Source organism: Haemaphysalis longicornis, unplaced genomic scaffold (assembly GCF_048455015.1).
Source record: "Haemaphysalis longicornis isolate Haplotype H1 unplaced genomic scaffold, Haemaphysalis longicornis Haplotype H1 scaffold_1, whole genome shotgun sequence".
Taxonomy (NCBI): domain Eukaryota; kingdom Metazoa; phylum Arthropoda; class Arachnida; order Ixodida; family Ixodidae; genus Haemaphysalis; species Haemaphysalis longicornis.
In genome coordinates, this window is record NW_027526203.1 from 416,036,796 (window position 1) to 416,064,134 (window position 27,339).

General features: G+C 45.3%; 4 protein-coding genes across 13 annotated transcripts in view; 2 read left to right on the forward strand and 2 right to left on the reverse strand.

Moving 5' to 3' along the window:
* LOC144155590 (protein FAN-like) overlaps nt 1–774 on the forward strand; it is a 66,793-nt gene extending 66,019 nt beyond the window's left edge. The window contains exon 32 of the mRNA XM_077687127.1: nt 1–774. Coding sequence (XP_077543253.1) covers nt 1–98 — 98 coding nt within the window. The 3' untranslated portion in view covers nt 99–774.
* LOC144155593 (transcription and mRNA export factor ENY2-like) lies at nt 251–18,275 on the reverse strand. Of its 4 annotated transcripts, none has more exons than XM_077687133.1 (5): nt 18,142–18,275; nt 17,699–17,779; nt 12,532–12,602; nt 1,734–1,808; nt 251–1,014 (listed from the first exon to the last, which is right to left on the reverse strand). In XM_077687133.1, exons 1-5 carry the CDS (start codon nt 18,156–18,158, stop codon nt 929–931), a joined length of 330 nt encoding a protein of 109 aa, XP_077543259.1. In that variant the 5' UTR covers nt 18,159–18,275; the 3' UTR covers nt 251–928. The 4 variants fall into 4 exon arrangements, with proteins under 4 accessions (XP_077543259.1, XP_077543260.1, XP_077543257.1 ...); XM_077687134.1 differs by lacking the exon at nt 18,142–18,275 and adding an exon at nt 17,913–18,049; XM_077687131.1 differs by lacking the exon at nt 18,142–18,275 and having other exon boundaries at nt 17,699–17,853.
* Nucleotides 16,940–23,955, forward strand: LOC144155594 (uncharacterized). 5 transcript variants are annotated; one of them, XR_013319597.1, is made up of 3 exons: nt 16,940–17,587; nt 18,790–18,843; nt 23,306–23,955. XR_013319597.1 is itself a non-coding variant. In XM_077687136.1 (3 exons), exons 1-3 carry the CDS (start codon nt 17,599–17,601, stop codon nt 23,390–23,392), a joined length of 168 nt encoding a protein of 55 aa, XP_077543262.1. In that variant the 5' UTR covers nt 17,074–17,598; the 3' UTR covers nt 23,393–23,955. The 5 variants fall into 5 exon arrangements, 1 of the variants encoding a protein (XP_077543262.1); XM_077687136.1 differs by having other exon boundaries at nt 17,074–17,625; XR_013319596.1 differs by lacking the exon at nt 16,940–17,587 and adding an exon at nt 17,871–17,964.
* Rabx6 (RAS oncogene family member RabX6) lies at nt 23,781–27,339 on the reverse strand. Of its 3 annotated transcripts, none has more exons than XM_077687130.1 (3): nt 27,204–27,339; nt 26,426–26,623; nt 23,781–25,185 (listed from the first exon to the last, which is right to left on the reverse strand). In XM_077687130.1, exons 2-3 carry the CDS (start codon nt 26,603–26,605, stop codon nt 24,751–24,753), a joined length of 615 nt encoding a protein of 204 aa, XP_077543256.1. In that variant the 5' UTR covers nt 26,606–26,623; nt 27,204–27,339; the 3' UTR covers nt 23,781–24,750. The 3 variants fall into 3 exon arrangements, with proteins under 3 accessions (XP_077543256.1, XP_077543255.1, XP_077543254.1); XM_077687129.1 differs by having other exon boundaries at nt 26,906–27,248; XM_077687128.1 differs by having other exon boundaries at nt 27,013–27,247.

Genomic DNA, 27,339 nt, shown 5'->3' on the forward strand with positions numbered 1-27,339 from the left:
GTCCCGTCACCTGTGTCCATGTGTCCGAGGACGGGAGTCTCATCGCAACAGGTGGAAGTGACGGAAAGGTAGTGGTGTGGCAGTCTGCAGAAGCCTGACACGCATGTCGTCAGTGTTTTGGATGCAAATGGAATGCCAAGGTATTGCTGAGTGTAAAAAAAAAATGGTGTGCCTGTCTGGGAAGACACGACAAAAATTTGTTTTTACTCCGTTGCTGTACAGTGAAATTTTCAGAATATATACACCCCTATTTTTCCAAATACAAGGTATATTTCAATGTTTCAACATGAACATAATCGAGTGCATGCCAAACATTATGCGATTACATGGGAATACAATAGAGTGCGTAAAAATTGATTGTGCAACAACAACAAAAAAACATGGTGGGCTTGCTTTGGAAGACACAACGAAAATTTGTTTTCATTCCATTGCTGTACAATGAAATTCTCAAGATGTATATATTCCTCGTTTTCTAAGTACAAGTTGTATTGCGGTATTACAACATAATAGAAAAAATCGAGTGCATGTACAATAAATTACAATAGCGCTAGTTTTCCAAGTTCAAGGTGTATTTCGATATTACGACTTAATAGAAATAATCGAGTGCATGCACATTAAGTGATGATTGTGCTAGTTTTCCAAGTTCAAAGTGTATTTCGATATTACAACGTAATAGAAATAATCGAGTGCATGCACAATAAGTTACAACGATTGCGCTATTTTCTAAGTACAAGGTGTATTTCGATATTGCAGCGTAATAGAAATAATCGAATGCATGCACAATAAGTTACAACGATTGCGTGTGTATACAATAGCGCATGTAAAAATTGGTTGTGCTAGCACTTCATCTTTCCTACAGTCATTGTAAACCACATGCAGCACAATTCGGACATCTTGACGTGGCAGCCGTTGTCGACGGGTTTTCCGGTCACTGCCAACAGCTTTCTTCCAGTTCCGCGATAAATCCCTTTATCTCGTGGAGAAGTTCACGCTTGATGATGTCGGGCACAGTAGCTGCAACAGAAACAGTTCCCTTGCTAAGCACACAACTGAGGGCATACCTTTTAAACTCTTTGCTATGCCAGAAGTGCAGGATCAATCCACCCATGCGGGCCTCTTCTCCTCCCTCCTCAGTTCTCCAGAAGCAAACACTGCGCCATTATGGCAAGCTTGTGAGAATTACTGAGCACGATTCCTAAGCGGCAATACACTGCTGCTTCACTATACCATGTAGGTGGATTCAAAGTGATCAACACGCAGAGCTAAGCACTTCCACTCACCCGAGCATGAAAACAGCTGCCACCGCAAATGCGAGTGTTAGTTTCGCACCAGCTATGTCTAGCAGAATTAAGGAAGGAGGGTTAAAACGCCACTTCCGGTGAAGCCTAGTGCACCCTATGAATGGCCATTACGTGAGCCATGTTGCTTTGAAATACAATAATTGCAGCAAGATCGATATAGTAGACGTTGGTTGCCAGGGCAGCCCAACATTTTATTAGTTGTCTACAAAGACACTACGTGTGGCCCATCAAAGATTATTTTTTCGAACAAATCTCAAACTGCAGCCCACTTTTAGATAAATAAGCTGGGTATCATCTGGGTACCATGCAACACTGCTGTCTTTAGATGGCAGTGCCAAAAGGCAACACAGCTGTGGAGCCATGTGCACATTTTGTGCAAAGTGATATAAAATGGGGCCTCATTCTGAGCGAGTTGTTTTCTTCCTTACTTACCTCGTCCCCTTGGTGTGAGGTCTGCAATCAGCTCGTCAATGGTTACATTCTCGACGCCCTTGTCTTTGATAATATCTGCAACGTGAGGACAATGCACGAGAACAATCTTAGAGACACCATGAAATTGCTGCTGTGCCCAGTCATGACACTGCCTACGAAGTCGGGAGATAGCTGCTTGACTCGGGAGGCATACACCATCAGTTGCTAATTCAAAAACCAGACAAAAATTTTTTGTTGTACATTCCTTTAATCCTTGTCATTTGGTACCAACGAATCAAGAGTTGATAAATATCATTTGGTCAAAAAAGAGGTTCCTTCTAGCAGAATGGATAAAGTGCCAGGCTTACTTATGTATAAAAAATTCCAACATCGCTATGTGGTAGTAGTGAGTAGTCACAAGTGGCTGGCGCCTTATGTGGAGCCGGTATTGTTGCCAAATGGCACATCAGTGGGATAGCGGTTGAACTAAAGTAATTTTTTCAACTAGGCAACATTTCTGCAGTACACAGCACATTGAGAAAACAAGGACTTTCAGTTTGTTTGCAGCAAGTTTTAATGCACTGAAAATGTTTGGCACAGTGGAGGGTTCGCTAGTTTAATCAAAAGTGGATGCATGCATAGATGGGTTTCCACCAGAATGCATTTTCCTGCCCTTAAAAGAGCAGTAACACCAAACTTTTGTTCTGCCTTTCTTTTAAATACCTTGTTCTTGCTAGCTATAAAAGCAACAACCTAGACTGCACATCAAGATGTTGATAAGTTACAGAACCACTGATTTGCATCAGTTTAGGTTCCGGCTGCTGGAAGCACAGGAGCAAGCGTGAGGGAAATCGCCTTTGGTCAAAGCAAAATCGTGTGGTTCAAAAGCATAAAAAAGAAAAACCTTCAGGACTGCCTAGCCACTGCTGTGTCTTTCCAGATCAATTATGTGATCAGGTAGTGCAGGTGGTTGGTATGAGGCGAGGGTGGGTATTCTGTATTCGCTTGAGATTGCTTTGGTTTCCAACTGCTGTACATGACACGAGTGGCAAAGGGCAGCCTAGTTTCAGTTTGATCTGCAAGAGGCTCTCGCACAACTAGCTGTTTGGCAAATAAAGTAACTTGCAGTTTTCCAGTCTGTTGAAACTATGAAATAAAACTAATTTGCAGGTAACGCTTGATGCAAAAAGTAGCTGAAAGGCACCTGTTTCTTCAGGAAGTGTGAATCATGTCAGCTTTTAGTGTCAGTACTTCTTCGAGACCTGAATTTGGACACAGATGAGACATTGAATGTCTTAATGTGGAAAATGTGCAAGACGACCTTTGACAAAGTTTGGGCTCCAACAACTTTCTCGTAAAGTCCTTGTCTCGGGTGCGAGAAAACTACAAATGTGAAGATGAACTGATGCTATGAAAAACTTAAATGCAGGGAACTGCCTGTGGGAGCAAAACACTGCACTGGATAGGAATGCGTGTTTGTCCTAAACATTTCCCCGAAACCATTGGTCATTTACAATCTTGCACAGATTACATAAAACTGTGCTTGTTTGAAAAGAAGCAATTACCTATGGGGAAAAAAATGAACAGGATACTATCAAAAATGAACGCAATTCAACCTAGACCCGCTATGTTTTGCAGTGTTTTTTGTGTCTTGAAGGAGTCTCTCATGTCAGCACTGAACTACCGAGTTGCCAACTCGCCAGTGGACGCAGTCAGGACGAGAGGGGCATGCAGGTTTTTCAGGGCGCAAAATGAGTTTTGCTCATGTTTTTTTGTATACTTCTGTTCCTGCCGTGTCATAGGTACATAAGGAAAGGTTCAACAGATGCCCTGAGAAAAAACGGGTTTTTTGGCTGCAGTGTGTGCTTATTTTGGACACTTAAGCAAATGTTGGCACTGTCCAGCTACATTTAGGATAGTTGGCAAAGTCTGCCAACAGAACTTGTTCTAATGGAGGGAATGAAGCTTATTCTGATCATAAATAACTGCTCGGAAAAACATTCTTCAAATCTTAGTCAATTAAAGCCAAATACTGTGTCAGCTTTGTGTGTGGCAGCATTCAGCGAGTTTCTGGTACATTAACACTGTTTGTTGCCCCCTTGTTCAGAGAGCTATGGGCCACATTTGTGCAGCTGTGGTTATCACAATGTTTAGCCAGCCACTCACGTGAAAGTTGGCTATCCTGAAGGCATCCAAACATTTGGATGTTTTTCTTGCACTGGCCACTGATTGCGTGTCACTTTTTACACCAAGCAGCTCTTTCTCAAAAGTAAAAACCAAGTGTTGAGCGCGCCACATTCAAAAGGTGACCATCTTTGAATTGCGAGGAGCCTACCTTGCGTTTTCATTTACTGCACGAGGGTAGGTGTGATTGTCTTGATTTAAACAAAACATGGCTCACACAAATGCTGTTGGCATGGTGCAAAGAGTTATAAACAAATGCAGTTTTTGTCTGGGCATTTATGGAGTTATCGAATACTGGCTGCTCTTCTATACATACACATATTCATCAGCAAGTGGGCCCAGCATCCATTATTGAGGTATCTAAGCAGTCATAAGTATATCGGCATCATGTAGCAATATTACTGAGATGAGTCATTATGCAATTAGGAATACATCGGAATCGTGTGGCTATGTTGCCGAGGGGTATGCAGAGGTCCGAACCTGACCATATGATGCAGCCCCTGCTAGAGGTTCGAGCACGAACAAGTCAGTTTGTGTTAGGAGAAACAAGATACAGGGCACATTTTGAACACAGCAGCCATTAGGCTACATGGCCAGCAGCATTTGTGCCACTGGGCATGTAGCCTTTGTTTTTGAATAACCACCATCACTCTGAATGCCTACATGTCAGGGAGCAGAGATTTCTAGTTTGGTGCACTTCCGGTGAGGGGAAGCGTCGTCGTCCCACCACTGTCGTGTTCTGCTGACACCTTTATTGAGCACTGAATCGAGCACTCGAAGTGAAAATAAAAAACACGCCCGAGTTTGCGTGGGAATTGAACTCGGCCTTCAGGTTAGGAGCTGCGTGCGCTGCACCATCCCAGCAAGCTGCCAGTGGCGGAATTAGAGTTACCAAGTGCATGCTGCGTGACAGGTGAATGTGACAGCACGCGTGGGACACCCCAGCCACAGAGAGCTGTGGCTTGAAGCGTGGCGAATTGGCCTGTCAAAGTAATTCGCACCAAAAGATGAAGAAACAAAAGGGAACGTAAAGACGCAAATACGATGTAGCAGTAAAGAAGTCTTTCGATAGGTATTGCTAGGCTTTCGCCTTCAAAATAGTGTAAGTAGACTGAAGTGCCTGAGGAATTTTTCATGTCCATGGCTCAAAGGGCAAAGAGTATGTTAGGTGGAGAGCGTGCCATTTTCCAGATGCATGTTTTGTTTATTTTGTAGATCCTAGAAGAAGTCTTCTCAGTATTTATAAAGCTCCACTGGTGTCCCACCTTCTCACGGCGGAATGGCTGAAATTTTTTTTAGCTGACTTGTCACACTCCTCGTTGCCAGACATGGCACAGTTTTACTTTATCAAAATACATGTGTATCCTGCTTGAGTATGACAATAATTGGCCCTATGCTGTCCCATGGTGGCTTCCTGTAGGTGATAAGGCAGTCTGATCTCCACCGCTTTTGAACTGTCGTTTTCGATGCTAACACAAAAATGACACTGTACAATTACCAGCTGCATTGCCAGCAAAGATAATCAACACGTTTACCATCACATACCCCCAGGCGGAGCTACAGCAAACGTGGCTAAGCGCATGGGGCTCTCGGCTTCAGACAAGCAAAAACTGTGTGCACGTTTGTAGACAGCACTTTGCTACTCATGTTTACAGAAGACACCCCTGGAAAGGACACAATATCACTTGCCAGCAAAATGTTTTTGAATTCAAATATGTACGATGCCACTGCTGCACCACCAGTCAGCCAACAATGCCATGAAACAGAGGCAGCAACCACCCACTGGACTAGCAGTGTAATTATAGGACCAGAACTTTGATGTACACGTAACATGTGTTGATAGAAGAGAGCATAAATAGCCACTATTTTGATGCACATTAACTCTGTTAAAGCTGATTGCATTTACAACATTATTGTGGGAATCAATTACTAAAAATGTCTTCCCCAGTGTTGGTGGAGCGAGTTTCGGACCTCTTTAAATTGAGCACAACACTACTCAGGTCGAACCTGGTTTTGTGTCTTAGTTACCACTGAACATTGAACTTAAATTACTGCCAAAAAAAAAAATTCTGAAAAAAAAAAAAATTATGGTTGGGAACGTTTTTGGGTAAGCATACTGTTCTCAGTAAAAGCCACAGGGTGATTCCATAAAAGCACGAACATGTGTGTACACGCATATTTTTTTTCTTACCATATTTTTGAGTTATGCGCAATTCAGAGAATAGCTTAAAACTGCGATCCATTTTCCTCCAGCATGCGTACTTTGCGAGAAAGTTTGCAACGGTGGCACGGGTGACGCGCAATTTGGGGCTTTGCGCGTGCCAAGGTTTGATCGTGCTGACTAAAATTTGCTTTAAAACAACAACAACAAAAAGAAAACTACACCAAACAGGCAAGCAGGTCAAAACAAAGTTTGTGTTCTGCCGTGAACAAAAAAAATTGTGAAATCGTGCCAGACACCAGATTGTCACTAACTTTGAAGCCCCTTCATTCCGTATCTGTAATTGTGACCAACTTGTCAGTGACAGGTAATGTCAACCAGATATTTGCAAACATGGCACTAAAATACTGCTTGTCTAGAAAAAATATAAATATACATTAAAAAATAGACTGCTGCGCTTTTTCTAAAAATGAGTAACTTTAACAAAAACATTGGGGAAAAGGGACTCCTCAGGAATACCAACAGTACTGCTAAAAAAACATGTTGCATCATTTTGTTTGTACCGAAGTTATAAGCGGCTGAAATCGCGCTTTTGAGTGGGTCTCCGCGCCCCGAGATCCGCTACTCCCACTGCTTTTTCTGGTTTTGCACTTGGATAAAAATGTGTCTGTTACGTCCTTAATTACACCGGACGCTTTACCTAGCCTCATGATAAGTTTACACGCCAGCGGCATCTCCGAGGGTCGGCACGTCACGTGGTTGTCCACGCGCACAAGTTCGCTCGCTACCTTGTTAATTGTTTCAATATTCAGTTTCTCTGTATTGATGGCAAGGACAGATGTTATTGCTTGGTTGGAGTGCACCCAACTAGCATCACTTGCACCCGTCGAGGAAAGGCAGCGAGTTTTTCACTATAGTTACCATTGGGAGATCAGTGCACCCCCTTTGTTGCACCTGCCCGGCACAGGGTCAGTTACGGCAGTCGTAACACAAAGAAAACTTGTGTTACCCTGCTCTTTGTTTTTTGCTAAAAGAAGTTACGCCCGCAAAGGTGTGCCTTTCGGTGGTGGCATAGCTGTGAAGCATCGCAAATTTAAAAGATTAAAAACATAGATTTCTCTTTAGATGGACTTCAAAGGTTGAAACGTCCCTGGTGAGGCCACAGAATGCAGACAGACACTTTTTTGTCAAAGCGCAAAGCCAGAAAAGCACATCACACGGCATGGAGACGCATCTCGAAAGCGTGATTTCAGCTGCTTATAACTTTGGTACACAACAAAATGATGCAACATGTTTTTCAGCAGTATTGTTGACCCTCTTGAGGAGTCTCTTTTCCCCCATTTTTAAAAGAAATCTAGACCGGCTTTTTTTGTTTGTTTGTCTTGATTTGTAACGTGGCGCATTTTTAGAAAAAGCGCAGCAGTAAATCTTTCTTCCGAACATTTATATTTTTTCTAGACTAGAGATATTTTAGGGATATGTTTACAAATATCTGGTCAACATTACCGATTACTACTAACCATCATTATTACTAACTACTAACCACCATCATTACTACTACTAACCATCATTAGACAATGATGGTTAGTAGGCTTTGTCCTTCTTTTCAATAAATATGTTATTCCTGTGTATGTATTTAAATGTATTTTGTGCGTACATGGCATTCAGTCAAAAGTTAAAAAATTAAATAAAAAATACAGATGACGCAACCGCCGCTGGTGCTTATAGTATAGAGTGCTTGTCCTCCTATCGTAAGGACTTGAAGGAATAAATGAAAAGTGTGAAAGCAAGCCGTGCACGTCTGCACCAACAATGATGCAGTAAGCTTTTACCCACAATAGAATTTTAGGTGAAAAGGTAGAGGCAAAACAAAAGAAACCAACTGGTTATGCCACTGGCAATGGAACTTCTGGGAGTGGGGGGGGGGGGGCAAGGTCAGCATCGCCGAAAGCCCCCACCCCACCAGGCGGGAAATCCCGCATGGGGCTCGGGCCCCCAAGCCCTCCCCGTGGTCGGCGCCTATGCACTACTAGATTACAAGTTTAAAACGATACATGCAGACTTATTAAGACTGAAAAGCAATAAGCATGATGCTTTTCACAGCTAGTCAGTGTTGTGAAAATGAATTTTAATAACACAGGAACCATTCCCATGCCACCCGTGTATCAATTGTCAGAAGTCAGAAAGCGTCAAGACCATGCACTTTTAAATTTCAGTTTATTTTGTAGCTCAGAACTTGCAGCCAATAATTGGCTGTGGCTTAACTCAGTTATGCCTGGGTGTGTGTAGCGAGAGGTGCGGTTAATGTTGCTGTTTAGCTTGGTTCTCTGAACGGTTAGGGTGCTTCTCAAGGCGTGCGGCTCGTTCTTCCTCCGTCTCCTCGGCTCGCTGCCTCCTCCGATGACAAAGCCTGGCTTCTTTCAGTCTCTCCGACTCGCTTTCCATATCTGACGAGTCCCACCGAGCCGCCCCTTCTATATATACGATGCAACGCCGGCTCCTCCACTGACGTCATGGCAGATGGCACACCGAGTGGTGCTGTCAGCTGCAGCGGTTGCTAGGCAACCGCTCAGCTTGCGGTGCGGCCACCGGCCACAGTGAAATGGCGAGAATACGGCCATTGTAGCTCTCGCTACAAAAACATTCTTTGTTCTACATTCAAATTTTGTGCAGAGAGGTTTCCTTGCTGCTTTGCACATCTACACCCATACAGCCACACAAGTGCTTTAGTAGAAAAGGCAACACTAGTTGCCAGTCTGTGAGCACCCACATATACAGGTTAATTTAGCTATTCAGCTTAAACTACCCCACACGATGTTAAATTGCAGGTAATTCACACACCCTTCCATTGCACTTTGTACCCTTGAAACTTTTCCATAAAGGGAGTAAAAAAAAAGCAAAAAAAAAAGCCTTTATATCAAAAGGAGTCGCCAAGCAAAAAGGTGCCTCTACAGCTACCATGGATATCAAAAGCAGCTGAGTGTGTGGTTGTGGAAGGGTAGAATGGTTCAAACGGCCCCCAAGGCTCATGTATTAAAAGTGAGGCAAAAAAAAAAAAAAAAATGAGGTCAAACCATTTAGAGGAGCTAAGAGTATTACCATTCGTTTCATGGTGTAGCGGGTAGAATACTCACTTCCCACAGAGGGTATTTTTTTTATTTGATATTTCTATGAACTTTTGCATTTTTTTGTAGTGATATGTTTTATAAAGGTCCACATTGTAAAAACACAAAACTGTTAGATAAGCCCTAACAGCAGCTTTCCAATTTTCTTGTGAAACCTGGTGTGAGGTTTTGTGCCTCTAGGACTGCAACGAAATACGCATTGGGGTTTGCATTGCAGTCAGAATATTTTTTTTCCCTTTATATGCAATACTTCTAGGTTTACTGGGGCTTCTACTTATTTTATGAATGATTACTTCAACACACTGAGAACCATTCTATAAATGCCCACAGCAGCCAGTCAAGTTTTTTTCTGATGCGCCTGGTGTGCATGGGTCGGGCACACCAGGCGCACCCCTTTTTTTTTTCACTTCATTGTTTCGGTCCCACTTGAACCACTCTATACTAGTTCACTCAAACAAAAATCCAGCCATTTTTACGACTTAGCACCTAGCTGCTTGCAAATTTTTGTTGAGCTCTCCACAGTGGGAGTCCCTTCGGTGGCTGGTTGCAAATGACCTTTGTGCACATTGGAGTGGTACATGCGATGCTGGCAGCATTACACTTGGTCACGTCATAAAGCTGGCAGTGCTGGGACCGATTTGCCGGGGCCCGATTTATGCAGGGGCCCGATTTATTTAAAAGGAGACAAGCCAATAATGGCAAGCACTCTGTAGATGACTCAACATATGCATCACTATGTTCGAGAGCAAAATGAAGGGATTCCCCCAATTTTTTTTTTTTTTTTTAACAGAATGTGACATGCACGTATAGCTATCAGTTACCGCCCATAACTCTGCCGTTCTATCCCTCAAGGCGACTTTGTTTCGAACTCGAGAGGTAAGAGCAGCTGCAGTCGACGCTATAAAAAAAGTATCTGCTTGCTTCGTTGCAAATTCCATTGAAAGGCGACAGGTGTGTGTTGCTACTGCCACCAATTCCCTCGTTTCGCTCCCCCACCTGCTGTGGTGGCACAGTGGCTAAGGCGTTGTGCTGCTGACCCCAAGGAGGCGGGTTCGATCCTGGCCACAGTGGCTGCTTATCTTGATGGAGGCGAAACGAGCAAACACCTTGGTGTAGCGATTCGGCACACTTTAAATATCGTGGTGGTCAGAATTAATCTGGAGCCCTCCACTACGGCTTGCCTCATAGCTAAGCTGTAGCTTGGGCCCTTTAAATCCCACAACGAATTTCCTCTTCCCTTCCTGCCCCTGGCACTCTTGCCGTTCCCTCGCTATTTGTGCCATTATAGTGGTTTAGCGTGCAGAGTTAGCTCCACACAGACCATGTGTTTGCTGGAGTTTAAAATCGTGCTTTTCAGGTTGCAAAAGTGGAAATTATAATGAGAAAGCTGTAGTTATTGTATATGGGTCGATTTTAAAGATTAATAAATAATTTTGTTAATTACATTGAATGTAGATTTAAATAGGGGGTTATATTTGTTTTCTAAGCTTAATGCAAACTTAAACTAGTGCCCCTGTCAAACGTGCCTATTTAAGTGCACTTCAACGGAGTGCACTCGGCTAAAATGTCATTCGGGCGCAGCTAAGCAGCAAACGCGAATGACACTTACCACCGAACGCACTTTAAGCTGAGTGTGTTCCCGAAACACACTTTACCCGGGCTGGCTCGCCGAGTGAGTTGTCTCGGCCGGAGGGGTCTAAAAATCGGGAAAAAAGAGCATAAAAGAACGAGTGTTTAGATGGCTATCAGTTATGTTAAAAGTTAATTATAGATAAATTGTTGATTTATTTTTACAAAAAGAGAAGCAGCGATGAAAAAGAAGAAAATAATCCCTCGCCCAGCAACGTGCCAGCGCCGCCTCATGGGGTGTTACTCTATGGCCAGCGTTCTCTGTGGCGTTCGCGTAGGTGGTTTGTTGTGGCTTTGTGGTCGTGTTCCCGTTTCAGTCTTTTCGGTTATAATCCACACACTCTGATAATTTCCCCTCGACGATAATGCTGCTGCGATTCTCTGCGCAGCGAATAACTATGAAACTATGACCGCCTGTGTTCAGTCGCAGTCCTAATGGCGTTTTTTGTAGACTCGTAAGAGATGCCGATTGCAGTGTTGAGCAATGTAAACACAATGAAGTGTTCACATTGTTTCCCACGTGACAAAGAGCTGGAATTTCAAGTAATTTTGCGGAATATTTAAGCCAGCTATCGTCACTGACATCACGGCCAAGGGCACTTTATTTCGTTGTTTAGCAGCGCGCAGACAAAGTGTCATTCGGGGAGCTCTAGTGCACTCAGACTAAGTGCATTTAAATAGGCACATTTGACAGGGGTATTAAGCCAGATTTAAATGAAAATGGTATATGTGAATTCCTATTGTCAAAATAGAAAGTCTTGTTAGATTTATTGAAATGTGACAAAGTTGGGCCAAGTTGAGGTTGGGAAGAAATGGCAAGAAGACAAAGTAGGGTCATATTGGCTGCACTCGCTGCACTCATTCAGGTAATGCAGCACTCGCCTCTTCGATTTTCGAGTGCAGCGCGCGGCGCCTGCACTTTTCTCTTCGATTTACCCACGGTGCAGAGAATGCAGGATGAGTTCACGACTTTCCCTGCACTTCCCAGGGAGGAGGTGCAGAAGCAGACGACAAAAGTGCAGGTCCGGTTGTGCAGTAGCGGCGCCTGTGCTGAACTAACTCATGCAGAAAGTGCAGGCCAAATCGAAGAGACCTACTGTGCCCTTCCTCTTTGGCAGCTGGGCAGCAAGTTGTTGAATTGAATAACAAAAATACACTAAATTTTCGCGTCTAGGTAGCCCACTATTGCTTTCAAAAAATTCATATTCTGTGTGTTTAATGCACCGAAGCTACACCTTGGCTACGAGGCGCGCTGTAGTGGAAGGCCACCATGGCTGGGATCAAACCCATGTCCTTGGCACTAACCGCTTTTACTAACATTTTTATACACACGTAAATCCACACCAGGGCAATTTATTGTGCTTGGGTGTTGGCAGGGTGCCGGTGGCAAGATTTCGTCTTGGGGGCAAACCCATTGCATAGCGGGCAAAGGGCCCCTTCTGCACCTCTCTGCCAACACCCACGGCTGCCAGTAATGTATTGTCTGCAACACGTTTCCAATAGACAACAAAACGTTGCTAGCCTCACATTGTTGACACAAATCTCTGGAAAAGCAATAAAAGTAAACGCTTAGTAGGTGTGCTGACGAAGTGGTGTACAGTCACAGCTCTGGCTTCAGTGGAAAACTGAACAAAATGTAGGCCCACATTTGCGAATTTTTTTTATATAAAAAAACATGCTCTTGCTGTGCCTTGTCAGTAGTACTACAGGTGGTTCTTACCTTTACATGTCGCTTTCATTTCATCTCTCCAGCCGCATTCTATTAGCCGTGTTCGAAGCAGCTCCTTTAACCTAGAGAAGAGAAAGAATAGGTGTTTGCACGTGACCTCTCACAACTGTCACTCGGTGCCATGCCACTAACCTCTTTTCCAGGTCTCATTTTTAACTTTAACTGAACATTGTGAGCCAGTGTTTGCAAAAGTTAACCAGTTATATTTGCACGTTTTGGTCAAACGTGTTCTTGCTTTCTTTACAAAAAGGCGTTAACACTGTACCGGCGTGCAAAAAAAAAAAAAATTAATACATAAACGTTGGTTAACTCCTTTCCAAGAAAGCCAAGTGCATGAAACCGTAAAAGCAAACCTTTGGAACAAGCCATCAAGCAAAGGAGCAAGCAGCCGGCCAAGTGCACCCACCACCACCAGGGCCCGAAAGGGAAGCCACGAAGCAATCAAAAAAGCCAGCAATGGGAAGCAGGCCTGTTCGAAAACGCATCTTCGAGGCACCACACCAAGCAGTACAATGTTCGAGAGGAGCAGCCAGTTTAGCACTCGTGATGATGCTGAGGGCAGTTCTCTGCCACGGCAATGTTTACACTCAGCTATGCGTGTGCCTGCAGCCACCCCTCCAAGGGTACAAATCAAACGAGCGCTGCGCGTGGGGCAGGTTCCTGTTCTCGACATCTTGACACTAGGTTGCCTTCAGATCGATCCGAAGTGGTCAGTTTCTGCCACTTTAATCAATGGAAAAAGCGAGGAAGAAACCTACAAACTGGGAGTGAATTAACATTCCTGGACCTCTTGCCGTTTATTGAACTTGCATGTAAAACCATGCCTACGAATAAAATTTTTTGCGCAATTGCTGTGACTCCAGCTTCGAAGACAGTACAACCAGGGCTCAATGCCCTCCCCGAGATGAAAATGTCTGTGTGCACCTGCACAGAATATAGGTTTGGAACCACTGAGGACACGTTTGAAACAACCTGGTGCATAACCTACGTTCAGTAGGTTATGCACCAGGCCACTGAAGCACCCGATAGTGGAGGATGGGTTCCAGATTAATCTGGCCATGTAGGGTGGTCCACTCTCAAAGGGAACACAAGAACACAGTGAACAGTATGCACTGCAGTACCCGTTCACAACAATATGAAGCCCTGCGAAGGAACCTTGTTTGCCACTTCGCCCGGCAATTGGCGAATTATCTGCGAAAATATCGATTCTCAAACAAAAAGCCAAGAATTTTGCAGGTGTAGAACAGGGGCCAGAAAGACCTTGGGACCCAAACAGATAGTGGTACCACACTGCAGTCGATCCTTGCAACATTGAATTGTTCATAAGACAATGCGCTTGCATAGTTGCTCCCAGCACTGTTGCAGTTGAAGAAAGAATGAAGGGTTTTAGATGCAAAAATTGCAATGCTTGCAAAGCTGCTAGTCCTCTTTTTGCACTGTTTATTGTAAACATAGTGACTAAACAAGAACCAGCTTGGTTTCTGTACATTTCAGCTGTGCATTCTTGCCTACCCAAGACAATCCTTGAAAAACCATCTGACGAGGCCATTATGCCTTGCATTAGGCCTTGTGCCATGCTTTATTGATTGGCAATGTTTGGCATTTTAGCAGTAATCAGACTTTGGATAGTTCCATAGTTCTTGTTTCCGCTTCATCCATATTGCTATTATCCCCTTGAAGTCTTGCCATTTGTGAGAAGGCAGTGCAAGGTGGCTCTTGTCTCTTCCTAAAAAATAGGAAGGGAACCCCAAACATGCACAGTGATAGTTGGTGAAGCGATGTCAAATAGTGCTTGGCATTCTGGCGTCCCCAAGCTTCAAAAATAAACTATACAGCCTTCATCATCACAGCCCATTTTCATCAACTGCAAGATGAAGGCCCCTCCCATCCACTTCTTGCAGCTCTTATCTTGCGCTTTTTGAATCCATTCTTTGCACCTGAATTTTCTCATCTCATTCCTCCATAGTTGTCTTCTCCATCGTCCAGTCCCGTCCTTCAGTAGGCCCAATGGGTTATCAGTTTTCCACATTTCAAATCCAGCCCAAGTCCACCTCTTCCTCTCCAATTTGAGCTGGGATTTTTTCTACCCAAGTTTGTTCCCTGAAACCTGACGCTCGCGTCTTATCCCTAAGCGCTACTGATAGCCTTTTCATGGCTTGTTGGGCTGACTTGTGTAGTCTTTAAACAGGAGCCGTGAACTTGCCCTAAATAATGAAGTAATGCATTAAATTCATTTCGGTGTCCCCTTAATGCTGGGTGTCTCCTCTGTGGGAAATTCTATGAAGGGCATTGTTAAAAACAGGCTTGAGGTCCAGACAGCCCACAATACCTCCAGCATAAAAGATGCCAGTGATATTACACCATATGACACCAGGTAATGTGACGCTGCCTCTGTACCCCTTGCAGCTTTTTTTTTTTTGAACAGTTGTGGTTAACATGCAAAAATATGGGCATGGAGGCGAAAAGCAAATACGCCCGTGTGTTCGAGACTTCGGCGCACATTAAAGATCCCCAGGTGGTCAAAATTAATCCGGAGCCCTCCACTACGGCGTGCCTCATTGCCTGCGTTGCGTCGGCGCGTTAAACCCTACAATCAATCCATCAATCAAAATGGGCCATGAAGGCAAAATACAAGTTTGGTTCATTCAGAAGGCAGCCTTTTCCTGATAACAATGTTATCACAAGGTTTAAATAAATAACAGATATTAAGGAAACCAGACAAAGCACTGGCAACTCCTGAGCCACTTTTCGGCGATTTCTCAATGACATCACAGAATCTTGTTTGTGCAATTGGCAGCCACATGTCATAAACCACCTCTAAGAAATACAACTGGGCGATTGTAACGGGACCTCTAGTTTCGTTTCATTGTATCACTTGAATGCTAATGCGCAGCTGGCACACCAATAACGTTTTTAGTGCTGGCCCATATAACATTACTCCTGCCCATAGTATGCCACTGTAGCGCGAAATTTGAAAGTTTGCCAATATTTTGTTGGTTTTTTTTTTCCCCGGTTAAGATGTTTTTGTGGCTGGAATGGAGCTAGCAAAGTTGTGCTGTCTTCTGGCCCTCTCAAAGCCAATTTAAAGTAATTCTTTTATCCATATTGTCTGGTTATGAATGAAGCTGGCACAGTGTGAGCTACACCCAGTGATGGAAAAGAAGAAGAGAGGGCGAGATGTCAAGGTAAGTTCACTGCAGTCTGGATTGCCCACCGCCGTTTTCCCTGAGTGTCCGGTTCTCTGAACGGCCTATTCACTGTTGCACAATACGCTCCCAGCACTAGTTGTCCCACCTCTCCAGGTATTCCCTTGCCATGGCTGACAGGCATAGCACTGCATTGACAAACGTGAGCTCCTGGGACCATGGTTTTGCACACCACCACATGCATACGGTTGAACATCCACAACACCCTAACCCTGAGCGCACACTGGTTTTGCTGGGCCTTTGCCCACACCTTCCGCTGGTACATCGTCAAGCGGTCCGGTCCAGCACCTGGGTACTGTTATTCAGGTGTGTATGAAATTGACCTCTTTCATTGGGACAGAGGCTGCTACTCTGCTGGTCCTCCCAAGTGCACTTGCTGTGTTGAAATTAAGCCCCAGATGTGTCGTTTGCCTTGCATAAGTGTCGAAGAGGTGGCCATCTGTAGGGCTGCCACCTTTTACCCTAGACAAAACTGGCAGCGAAGTAAATTTGTGGACCTCACAATGTAACTTACAACAGCGTCCTTCCAACCCCCGTTTTGGGTGCTTGATTCAGAGCCAGAGAATATGAAACGCAAGCGTACGAATTCGCCACAGCCACAAATCGCCTTCCAAGTGTTAATTAGGGTATGGCAGCTCTGGAGCACACATTTTTGAAACATTTACTCAACTGACGAAAAAATTCAGTGCCCTTCCACTCTGTCACAACTGCCCCGCGAAGCTGAGTGCTCTGAACAAAACACGTTTGTAACTTCCGACTAAGCATACCTACTAGCCAATTAGTTGAATGAAACATTAAAGACGAGTTTTATTCTAGCGGACAAACACGGGGCTGTCAGTTTCCCTCCCGCTTGATAACGGAGGGCAGCAGTGGGGTCACATCGGGTCGCGAGACGTCCACGTCTAAATCTCCCACCAGCACAAGGCATGCTATCGGTAAGCGCGTGAATCCTGGCTGCGCGTGCTCGTCCCCCTCCCCCGCACCCGCGTGCGCATAAAAGGGCGACCGGTGATGAGCGCGTGAGTAGACGAAATCGGGCAAAGTGTCATTCCGAAAGCCCTTCAAGCTGCACGGAAAAAAAAAAAAAAAATCTGCAAAACGTCACACCAGGAGCCCTTCAAAAGGGAATCGCAAAACACTAGCTCTTGGGTGCCATTAATTTGCGGTTCCACGCCGATTTATGAGTAAACCGCGGCATATCCACCTTCGCTGGAAAAAGGATAAAAAAAAAAAAGGCAGAATTATCTTCTTCACCACAAGACAGCTGAACGACGGTAGGCACGTACCGATTTTTGACGAACACTAGCGCACGCCAGCAACTGCGTAGCTGCCCGAGAAGAACATTACAAGTGCGCGAAGCGCACCATTCCGTTGCTTGCCTTCGCCTCACTGAATTCTTCACTACCCGCTGCTTTATTTCCATACAGTAAGACAGACGCGAGAATTGCGGACTTTAGGAGATGTTTGGTGGCCAACTCGGAGACGCTGTGAGCGAGCGACGCCTTCAGACCCCCGACAAAAAGGACCGCCTGCCGGTCCTCGGGACAGGACCACGACGTTTCCCATCGCCACACTGAATTTTTCACTACCCGCTGCTTTATTTCCATACACAAAGACAGACGCGAGAAGTGCGGACGTTAGGGATGTTTGGTGGCCAACCAAGAGACGCTGCGAGCGAGCGACGCCTCCAGACCCCCGACAAAAGGACCGCCTCGCCGACGTCGATCGCCGGCCCTCGGGACAGGACTACGTCGATGTTATTCGATGGCTTCAGCGCTCGCTTGACCTGAACGTTAAGGTGCTGCAATTGCTACAAACTAGAGAGAGAGAGAGAGGAGAAGGTGAGACAGAGATGCCGCTTTGCAACAAACCGCAGTGCGTGAGTATCAACCGCTAAAGTGAGCAGGCTGCGTAAGCACGTTTGCTGCAAGCCTAGGAAACGACAGGCTTACCGATCCCGCTCTCCACTTTCAATAAGCTTCTGGTCTATGCTGGATTTGATGTCAAGCACTCTTTGTTGGCGTTGCTGAGGGCTAGAACGTAAAGGTTTGGTAAAAGTGAATTTGGTCCAGGGTTCCGGAAGCAGGGTAAGAGTCTTAACCCTCATGATCGTGCACCGCTGATAACCACCGCACTTCCGCTGAGACGCTGGTTCCAGATACTTACTCGCCCATCACACCCTACACACAGCGCACGTGCCTCAGGCGTGGCCCCCCCCGTGAGTGCAACTTTTCGCGTCGGTTGGGTCCGAGCAGCACCAGCAGGTCGCGGAATGAAAATACCAGCAAAACTTTGTATTTTTAAAACTACACCATTATCATTGTACTGGTCATTCCGGAGTTTGCACCTTGCACTGTTTCTCGTTAATAGAAGGAAAAACATATTTTGTACTTACCCGGGGACTTTCGACATTGTTAGCGGCGTGGGCTCGAAGTTGCGGACTGTCGTACGTTGAGGCTGTTCCCGATCGACGGCCGACACGCCGGAGCGTGTCGCCCTCTGCGTCTCCGACGCGTTTTGCAGCTTTTGTCTGTTCTGCGGGTAGGCGGTAGGCCGCGCTTCTTGCGTGCGTTACCAGCGTATGCTCACGGTGGCAGTGTTTTCCGTTTGCATCAAAACAGCGCAGCCGCTGACATGCTGAAATTTATCGTAAGTATTGATCCGGCGCATGTCACCGTAGTGTCGAGTGAAGAAGGCATGCAACATGTATCGAGCAAGCGTTGACGCACGTTGTCGAACAGCGACCTTGAAATACGTTCTCTGTATTCATTAGCGTTTGTGATGCATGATGTTGCAGGCTCAGGTCGAGCGGAGATACGTTTCTGTGTGCTTTTTTTTAGTTAATCATTATGCGACGCTTTGTCAGTCCGTATCCGGATCATCAATCCGTATCGGACACCTAGGTTGCGGTTTCGGGTTTGCCTAGGTTTTCCCAAGTAATCGGTAAAAAGTATTTCGCTGTAATGAGAGCAGTAGCTTTTGTTTTTTCCCCCTATATACAGCTCAGCAGGTGCCCTCACTCACGGCCGTCCGTCTTTTGCAGGTCTCCTTCGGCGCTGGGGTGTACGCCGGCATATATGCAGCACAAAACTACCAGGTTTGCAAAAACTAATTAGAAAAGCGAAGAAGAGGCTGATCTTGCACATTATCGTCTAATTGGGTGTTTTGTGCGCCTAGGCTCATGCTTTTATATGCTTTTGCAAAGGCGCTTCAACTTTGTTGTCGATTGTAATTTCTGTTGTCTAAACCACTGGCACGTTTGCACTGAAATTTCGCACAGGGTGGCATGGTCCCTGTTGTTTAAATTAACACCAAGGTTGGCAACAGCACTTGCATTTTACTTTTTGATTTTGCAATCAGTCCAGTAAAAACGGTGTTTCCGTCTGCAGCTCGTGATGTATCAGCTTTCTTGTATCCCCACTGTGCCGAGTGAATTGATGGTGCAGAAGCTGGGTGGTGCAGACTGACTCTGGCTTTTATGTGCAACCGCACATAGTCAGATGAGTGCTTTCCCCAAAGTAGGGCTTAAAATACTGTCTTTGTGCAACATTTTAGCTGAAACAAGTGACCTAAAGGTTTAGTTGCACCAGTTGACAGCTGTGACATGGATTTTTTTTTGCATTGGATGATGTATGCATGGCCACAACATCCCCATACAACTTTTTCCTGCTTGGCATAGCCTCTGGCTAAGGCATGGCGGCCAAAAAGCTTAGACTGATGGGGAGTCTTCCTAACGAATTTGTCTCGCGCCTCTAGCATTTAGTGCGCCTAGGCTCATGCTTTTATATGCTTTTGCAAAGGCGCTTCAACTTTGTTGTCGATTGTAATTTCTTTTGTCTAAACCACTGGCACATTTGCACTGAAATTTCGCACAGGGTGGCATGGTCCCTGTTGTTTAACTTAGGAGATACTCACTGAGTCCCTTCTCCCACGTGGCACGCGCGTCAGCATGGCTCTGTCTTCATTGTTGGTTTAGAATTGCTAGTGGCGCCCATGCTGTCATTTCTGCAACAAGCCTCCATCTGCCTCAAAGTAACAGTGACATAGTCACTTGACCCCCCCCCCCCCCCCCCCTTCCCCCTCAGTTCATTGGAATCATGGCACCAGCCTTCTGCTGGCAATGTGCTTGTGCGACATTGGTTTAACAGCTCCAGGTTGTTTTCTTGAACAAGCTTTATTAGCGAGATCGTTTTCTGCATTTTCTACGATTGCAACAACCACTCGAAAAAGGGGACAGTTGCAAAAATGCTTCTAAACTTGGTTTTTTTTGCAATACCAAAAGTAAATCAAAGTTAGTACCAGAACACACAGGAACTAACAGCGCAAAGGCACACGAAGTCGTGGTCCCGAATCAACCGATGCGTAATTCTGTATTCAAGTGATTCCTAAAGCGGTAACCACATGGAGCAATTTTGCAAGCGATTTGGGGAGCGGCGTGACTAGCGACGAACTACTTATCGCCGCTGACCAAATCGCTCAGTTCTGGGTTGCCAGAACAAGTCAGCAACTAGCCAATAGGAAAGCAGTAAGGTGCGCAACTTTTGGCTTAGGGAGAGAACGAGGGGAAGGGGCGAGCGGCGGCACAATGCATCCTAGAAAAGTACGACCCTCTGCTCACTGAAATACATTTATTTCCAGTTTTTGTAACAAGTGCACACATAAAAAAAAAACCTTGCGGCTGTGTGTACTTTGATAATCGTATTGGGCACTGTGCGGTAATATTGAGATCGCTCGTCGCGTTGCTCGCGCATCGCTTTCATGTGGCTGCCTCAGCGAGTGACTGGGATGAGCGATTGCGGATCCCAGTCGCATCGCTTGCAAAAATCGCTGCATGTGGTTGCTGCTAAAGTTCACCGAAAGCTAAAGCACTTTATTTCAGGTAACGTGGTCCCCCTTCTTGCAGATGCAATGGGCAGGGAGTACTTTTTTTTTTTTTTTTTTTTAATCTGAGTAGCGAGGAGGCTTTTCACTGGAGAAATGCGAAGGAGAGACCTGTGCACAGGTCAGACCAGTTCCATTTAAAGAATGACATGTGCACTGCTCAACTATTAGGGCTTTAATAACCTGAATTCTCGGAAATGCTGGGTTTATGAAGTTCACTGGTTTCGAACAGCTTTCGTACAACAGCCAACCAGTGCTAACGGCCAGGACTATGCACAGGTCCGTAATCTAAAAGCTGGTTTCACTACAAAATGTGAAGCGGCTGTTACTATTTTTCTTCCCTTATTATTTGCTCCCGGGTACCCTGTACATATGTGCAACGCCACTTCGCTGGCATCTACTGCATTCGTAAACATCTAGTGCTCAAGAGCTAATCGACACTAAAACGTGATATGGAGAAAATAACGCTGTCTCTAAATGTACACCGGGCGGCGTGCCTTGAACTGGCAGTCTAAACATACATCAGACGTCAGTGAAGGCCAGTACCAGTCCGTTTAGCACACTTGCTGGTGTACGTCTGACACCCTGCTCAATGTAGCCCAAGTTAAGCTGTTCTAACCTTACAAAAACAATTATTAAAATCTCCAACATAAAGGAGCACATACTTTGGCCACCTTCACAATTGAGCTGCAAAGACTGAGGAAGCAGCGGAGCAGGTAGTGTTTACTAGCTTTAACTTGGCTTTTCTTAGGTCTGCCCCTTGGTCAAAGATAGTTAACCCTTTGAGGGTCGATTTTTTTTATTGCGGATTTAAATTCTACGGACGAATCTATAATTATCGGGAAAAAATAATCAAACATTCTTTTGGGTGACCGTAAAGTGACAAAAAAATCATTTGTGTTGTTACATACACGTGGTTTATTATGGCGTTACATAAGAAAAATTCTAAATAAAAACGAGAGAGTAACATGCCAGCACCTTTTCAGTGAATCAAAATCAGACGGACATCAGTTTCGCGGGCGCAAAAAGCGGGAAGCGCCCGAAGGACGATACCGAAACCAGCCCCTGCGCGCCCGCCGGCGCGTGCGGCCGGATGCGGGAGCGATAGATGGCGCACCGCTCATAAAATAAAAAAAAAAAAGAGAGAGAGAGAGAAAAGAGCCTCATCAGTTTCACAGGCGACCTTGGTCTGTGGCAGGCGCAAGAAGCGAGAGGCGCCCGGGTACCCGGTGGGCGATACCCAGTGCGCCCCCTCGTTAGCAGATGCGCAAGCGGTGGCCGGCACGCCGCTGAAGTAAATCATAAAAAAATAAAAAGAAGCACCATCGGCACAAGAAAAAAATTTGACGTATTTGAGACGTTGGCGAAAAAGGCGCGCTTTTTTAAGATAGTACAAGCAATGCCGTACATGTACGTCATTTACCATTTTGAGAGTGTTTGCCGATGCCGTACATGTACGGCCGTGACCCTCAAAGGGTTAAAAAGCAAAGCTTTCTCCATTTCAAACTGGGTTAAGTCAAAGTCCCTGATCCACGCTCTTAAAGCGCAAAATTCAAACTGCCAAAGTCCGAAGCCCAAGTCCACCTCAACTCAGCCAAAGTCCAAAGCCAGTGCCAGTGCTACGAACCAAAAGGAAATGCTGTGTGCCCCAAATGCGATGATAGTGCATTCGGATAGACACCGGTTTCATGACGCGAGTGACCCAGGTTCGATTATGACCTTAGGAACTTTTTTTTTTTTTTTTTTTTTCCCTCTTTCCAATTGACTGCACGCCGCTGCTACTCCCATACCCCTTGAACCTTTGGGGTGGCCCAGTGATTAAGTTGCCGGTTTCACAGTGTAAAGGTCCCGGGTTTGATTCCCAGGACCTTCCTAACCATATTTTCTTCATGGGGCGTGCACTCCCAACGCCTTCTCGTGGGCTCCTTGACACTGCTTCACCCTTCTTGGCCTAGCATTTTCCCCCTCCCCACTGAGCGAAAGTTTGTTATTGATCCACATGAACAGAAGAACGCTTGAACAGCTTCGCTGTTAAAAAAAAAAAGCCAGGATGGTAATTGCACTTGCGCCCTTCATATTACGAAGCTGCGACCTTAACTTTACGATTGAGCCAGCCATATGCAGCTGTCTCAGCCTGGAGTGCCATCGTTCTTTAGGCTCCTGATCCTCAGTATGAACGATGCACCTTTAGACACAGCGACAAGACAAAGGAGGCCGGATGCATTTATTCACCTTACCAATGAGGACGACATGGGGTTCCTGCACCCAGTTCCTGGTTAGGCAGTTGTGGGCCTCCATAGATTTGTAAGCTTTCAGTTCTGCCGCGGTGACAAAGCTTGTACCACCAACAAAGCCGTGCTTGGTGTTGGTAAGGTTGATGGGAGAAAGAAAGCTGACATCACATCACACTTCATTATCTTGAAAGTTGAGCGTGGGTCAAAAACACCAGCTTTGCACATACCTTTTCTCATACCGTTACCTTTCTGTCCTTTTGTATCCTATCACGCAGCGCAATCTCAGTGTAGCTCAGACCACTTTCACTTAACTTGCTTTCATTAGATGCCTGTAATCTGCCGCGGTCATACGAAGAGGGAATGTAGAAGGCACACCAGACTAAATGCGAAAGCTAGCTTACTGAGAGCTTCTAACAGGAACCACTTGTACTGCTGTCATTCCAGGTACCTCGTGTCGATGAGCCGCAAGAACTCTGGCGCAAGGTGAAGGATTTTGCTGACCAGTACAGGAAGTCTCCACCAGGCGTTTAGGATTCCTAATATTGTTTTGTTCTAGTTCTTGTGCGGTATGCTTTTATTCAGGGCTGTGTGGTTGCTTGTGACCACGTATGCGATGTACAGATGATGTTTGCACTGTCCACTATGTTTGTTCCAGCCACTTTTGTATAAGAAAACGGCATGTTTTAGCTGAATGATGCTTTAAAGCTGCACCATTTGTTTGGTGGTACACAGTTTTTTTTTCATTTTTATGCAAGCAGTTATTTTATCGCAGTGTTCAGATGGTACAGAAGCTGTTACAAACTTTCAATTTGTTTTCAAGTCCCTGATTTGTGTGTATGAGCCTCATGCTGCTGTAAGAAGTGGTTATGTTCTCTAATGCAACTAATTTAAGTAACAAAACACCTCCGCAACACCAATCTGAAATAAGTAGCTGCTGTTGTAAGCTCTTTATTTGAAAAACTGTACACTGTACAGGGCACCGTAAAGGGTTCCTGTTTTGCAAGATGCAAGTATATTGAATGTCTAATAAAAAAAAAAAAGAAACTACAGAGTATGTACATAGCACAACTGTAATAAAAACGTACAGCCATTGATTTTGTAAAGTTGTATCCTAAGAACTAGTACAGCGTCCAACTGATGCTGCAAGAAAACATGGCGCACTTACAACGCCCACACGTACGTAGCGTTTGGCACTTTGTTCCCGCTGTCCCAGTTTACAGCAACTTTCCATCCCAAGATGGTCAGGCAGCATTTTCACGGTACATTTCCTTGCAAAACGCACAGGTTGAGCTTGCAAAAAACAACTAAATTAGCTGCGTACAACTTTGAGCCAACTACTTTGGCGGCATTGTGCCACACAGCCAATATGTGCGTTAAGCTTTGTCATTGCTAACACCACTACAACATTTGACTAATGAAGTCATCATGCTACTTGTGCAGCTGTGTATGCAATTGAAGCAACTGTTCACAACTGAAGACCCTTGGGTGATGATTGGCAACAGTGAAATTTCTGTAAAATTTTTTTTTTAGCACACAAAGCTTTAATGGGGAAGGGGGGGGGGGGATCTTTAACACACCCCAAAATCTCAACATATTTATCTTTTGCTGCCATCAGAAAAACAGCTGCATGCCAAGCTGCTGGCGATTCTCAGTCAGAGGTATTTGCAAAATTATTCTAAAACAAAACTTGTGCAACAAAAATTAATTTCATCTCATGAAGTAGAAGAGCTGGTAGAGAAATGCAGGTGGCCATAACTACTAGCAAATGTTGCAATAGCTCACTATCTTTTTCATGGGAGGAGGTGAAGAAAAAGGCCATATGTTCACAATAGACTCAAACAGCAAGCACTCGGCGCTCCCTCCCCTTCAGTGTGCTGGCCCCATCACGCCTAGCAACTACACGATTCCTGCGTTTCTTCTGGCTGCGTAACCTTGAACGAATCCTTGGCCACGTCGTCAAGATCCTTCACTCTGCAGGACATGACCAGCTGCCGGGCAATGTCCGTGAACATTTCCTCAATGCCCTGACCCGTTTTACACGAAGTGCGGTAGACGCCACTGATGAGGTTGTGGCACTGTTCGCAAAAGGCCTCGATGTCTGCCTCAGAGACGTAGATGCGGCCCACCAGGTCAACTTTGTTTCCGCAGAGGAAGATCTTGGCATTCTCTGCATAGCTTACAATGTCCAGCAGGTGTTGGGACAAGATGTTGAACGAGTCAGGATTGTCCAGGCTAAACACCAGCACAGCTGCCTCGGCGAACTTGTAGTAGCTGGATGTGACGGACGCCACACGCTCCATGCCCCCTGTGTCCCAGAGCTGCAGCTACAATCATTCAGAAGTTAAAAACAGCTCTTTGGAATAAAAGCATGAGCAGAGATCATTTTGAGTCTAGAAAACTTTCATTCTTCTGGGTTGAACACTGAATTGAACACTGTGCACTTGTAGGCCTGCCAAGGTGCCAATCAGGGCCGTACCCAGAAATTTTTTTCGGGGGGGGTTATGAATTTTGGGAAGGGGGTAGTTTTGCTGAAAGCAACAGTAAGTATTGTTTACGTGCTGCCTGAAAAGATTTCGGGAGGGGTTCGAACCCCCAAACCCCCCCCTCTGGGTACGGCCCTGGTGCCAATGCAGTAATTTTGAGACTGTTGGAAGCATGCCTTTCTACAACAGTTCCATTATGGACAAGAGTATGATCTCAACAGAAATTCTCGTGCTAAAGACAATCCTTATTTCACATTGAATAGCCTGCTGCACACTACTGGCCTTGCACAGTTGTAATGTGTTGTGCTGCAATAGAGCTGCAGGTGGGTTCTGACATGACAGCTGGGGTCTAGTAAGTTCAGGATGGAAAGCTGGGCGAGTTGGTTTTGATACACAATGGAAAAAAAAAAAAAGCGCAGAAGAGGCCGGCGGCAGAACTGTATCGTCCTGTGTTTTTTTTTTTTTTTTTCCGGTCTTGTAGTCGTATTTTTCCGTGCTTTTTTTTTTTTTTAGGTCTAATAAGCATCACCGAATCTCCCTCTACCCAGGCTACCAAATGTCTTGTCCAAAATACAACTAATGGTGACAGCAGTCTGCCTTGCGTTTTACCCAACCGCCAAACCGCTGCTACTCGCTTACTAGCCAGAGTGACAACTATTAATATTTCTAGCTTCGCTGTGGTTTCGTAACCATTGCTAGTTTCGTCCGACCGTCGGTAATTGTTATTACAGTGAGTTTTGCTGGTAAGTGGGCGGTAGCGGTTTGGTAAAAAATGACTGCTCTCGCCGCGAGTTGTGAAGCATGCGTGACGCAGGGTTTCCTGTGTACTGGGACAATTGGCGAGCCGAGCAGTCACGACAATACACCACAATTTATACACGCAAACCGTACGCGCAACAACTTTTTCACATGAGCAGTGCTCCGCTAGAGCTGGCGAAGAAATGCACATTTGGTCGCACGGCATACGGGCATTGGTTTCCGTAACACTGAAAGTGCAGCAATGCATGAATGCACTGTGCCTACGATTTACACGACCAGTCCAGATGAGATGAGACAGAAGAGAAGAAGTACCAAAACCCACCTTCAGGTCTCGTCCGGCAACTTTATAGACTTTGTCGAAGTGGTCTAACCCGAGCGTGGAGCTTCGATCGTTGCTTGCAACAAAGGTGTTGGTTGTAAACCGACGGAAAAGGGAGCTTTTTCCAACGCCGTACTCTCCACACAAAATCACTTTCTGCTCCGGCAGCTTTGTTGATGCCATTGTGAATACCCCGTAGTACTGGAAATAATTACACTTCGTTAGGATAAGCCATAAATGCCGTTCAAAGACGACCAACAAACATCCGCAAAGTGATTTTTAACTTTTAGGGATGCACACAGGACCTGCCGCAAAGTGATAAATCTGTAACCGACTTCTCTACCAGCTGAACTTATTTGTCGTCTGTCGAGAAACCGCCAAAATACATGGATACTGCGTAGGTAGGAAGCAACGGGAAATATGGGCAGGCCGATTCAAAGGGCGAAGCCACGCGAGCGGGCTAGTAGAAGCCGTTAAGCTTACTTTGCGGGCAATAAATCTACTCAACACTCATATCCAGCCACTGCTACTGAGCTTTCTGTAGTGTAGGGCACTGAAACATTAAACTAATAACAAAGCGGACGACTTACGCCGTATTTGATCAAAGACGCGGACGACCATGAGACATGAGGCCCGGTAAAACAATAAGGGCGCCCCTCAGTCAAATAATAAGAAAATAAAACGCATACAAATGCAGAACCGGATTCAGCAAATTATAAATAGCAACACGTAGCAATTATAAACGGTGAATTGGCGGACAACATTTTAACGTCGTACGCACTCTTACGGCAACACTTTTCCTTCCTCCATGAATGCATATATCCGTGCGCTGGCGCCACCTGGCATCTCTGGCAAACGATTGGAGTGTCACAAGGTCACATGCTGTTCAAGGCGCGTGGGCGCGCCATTTAAGTAGC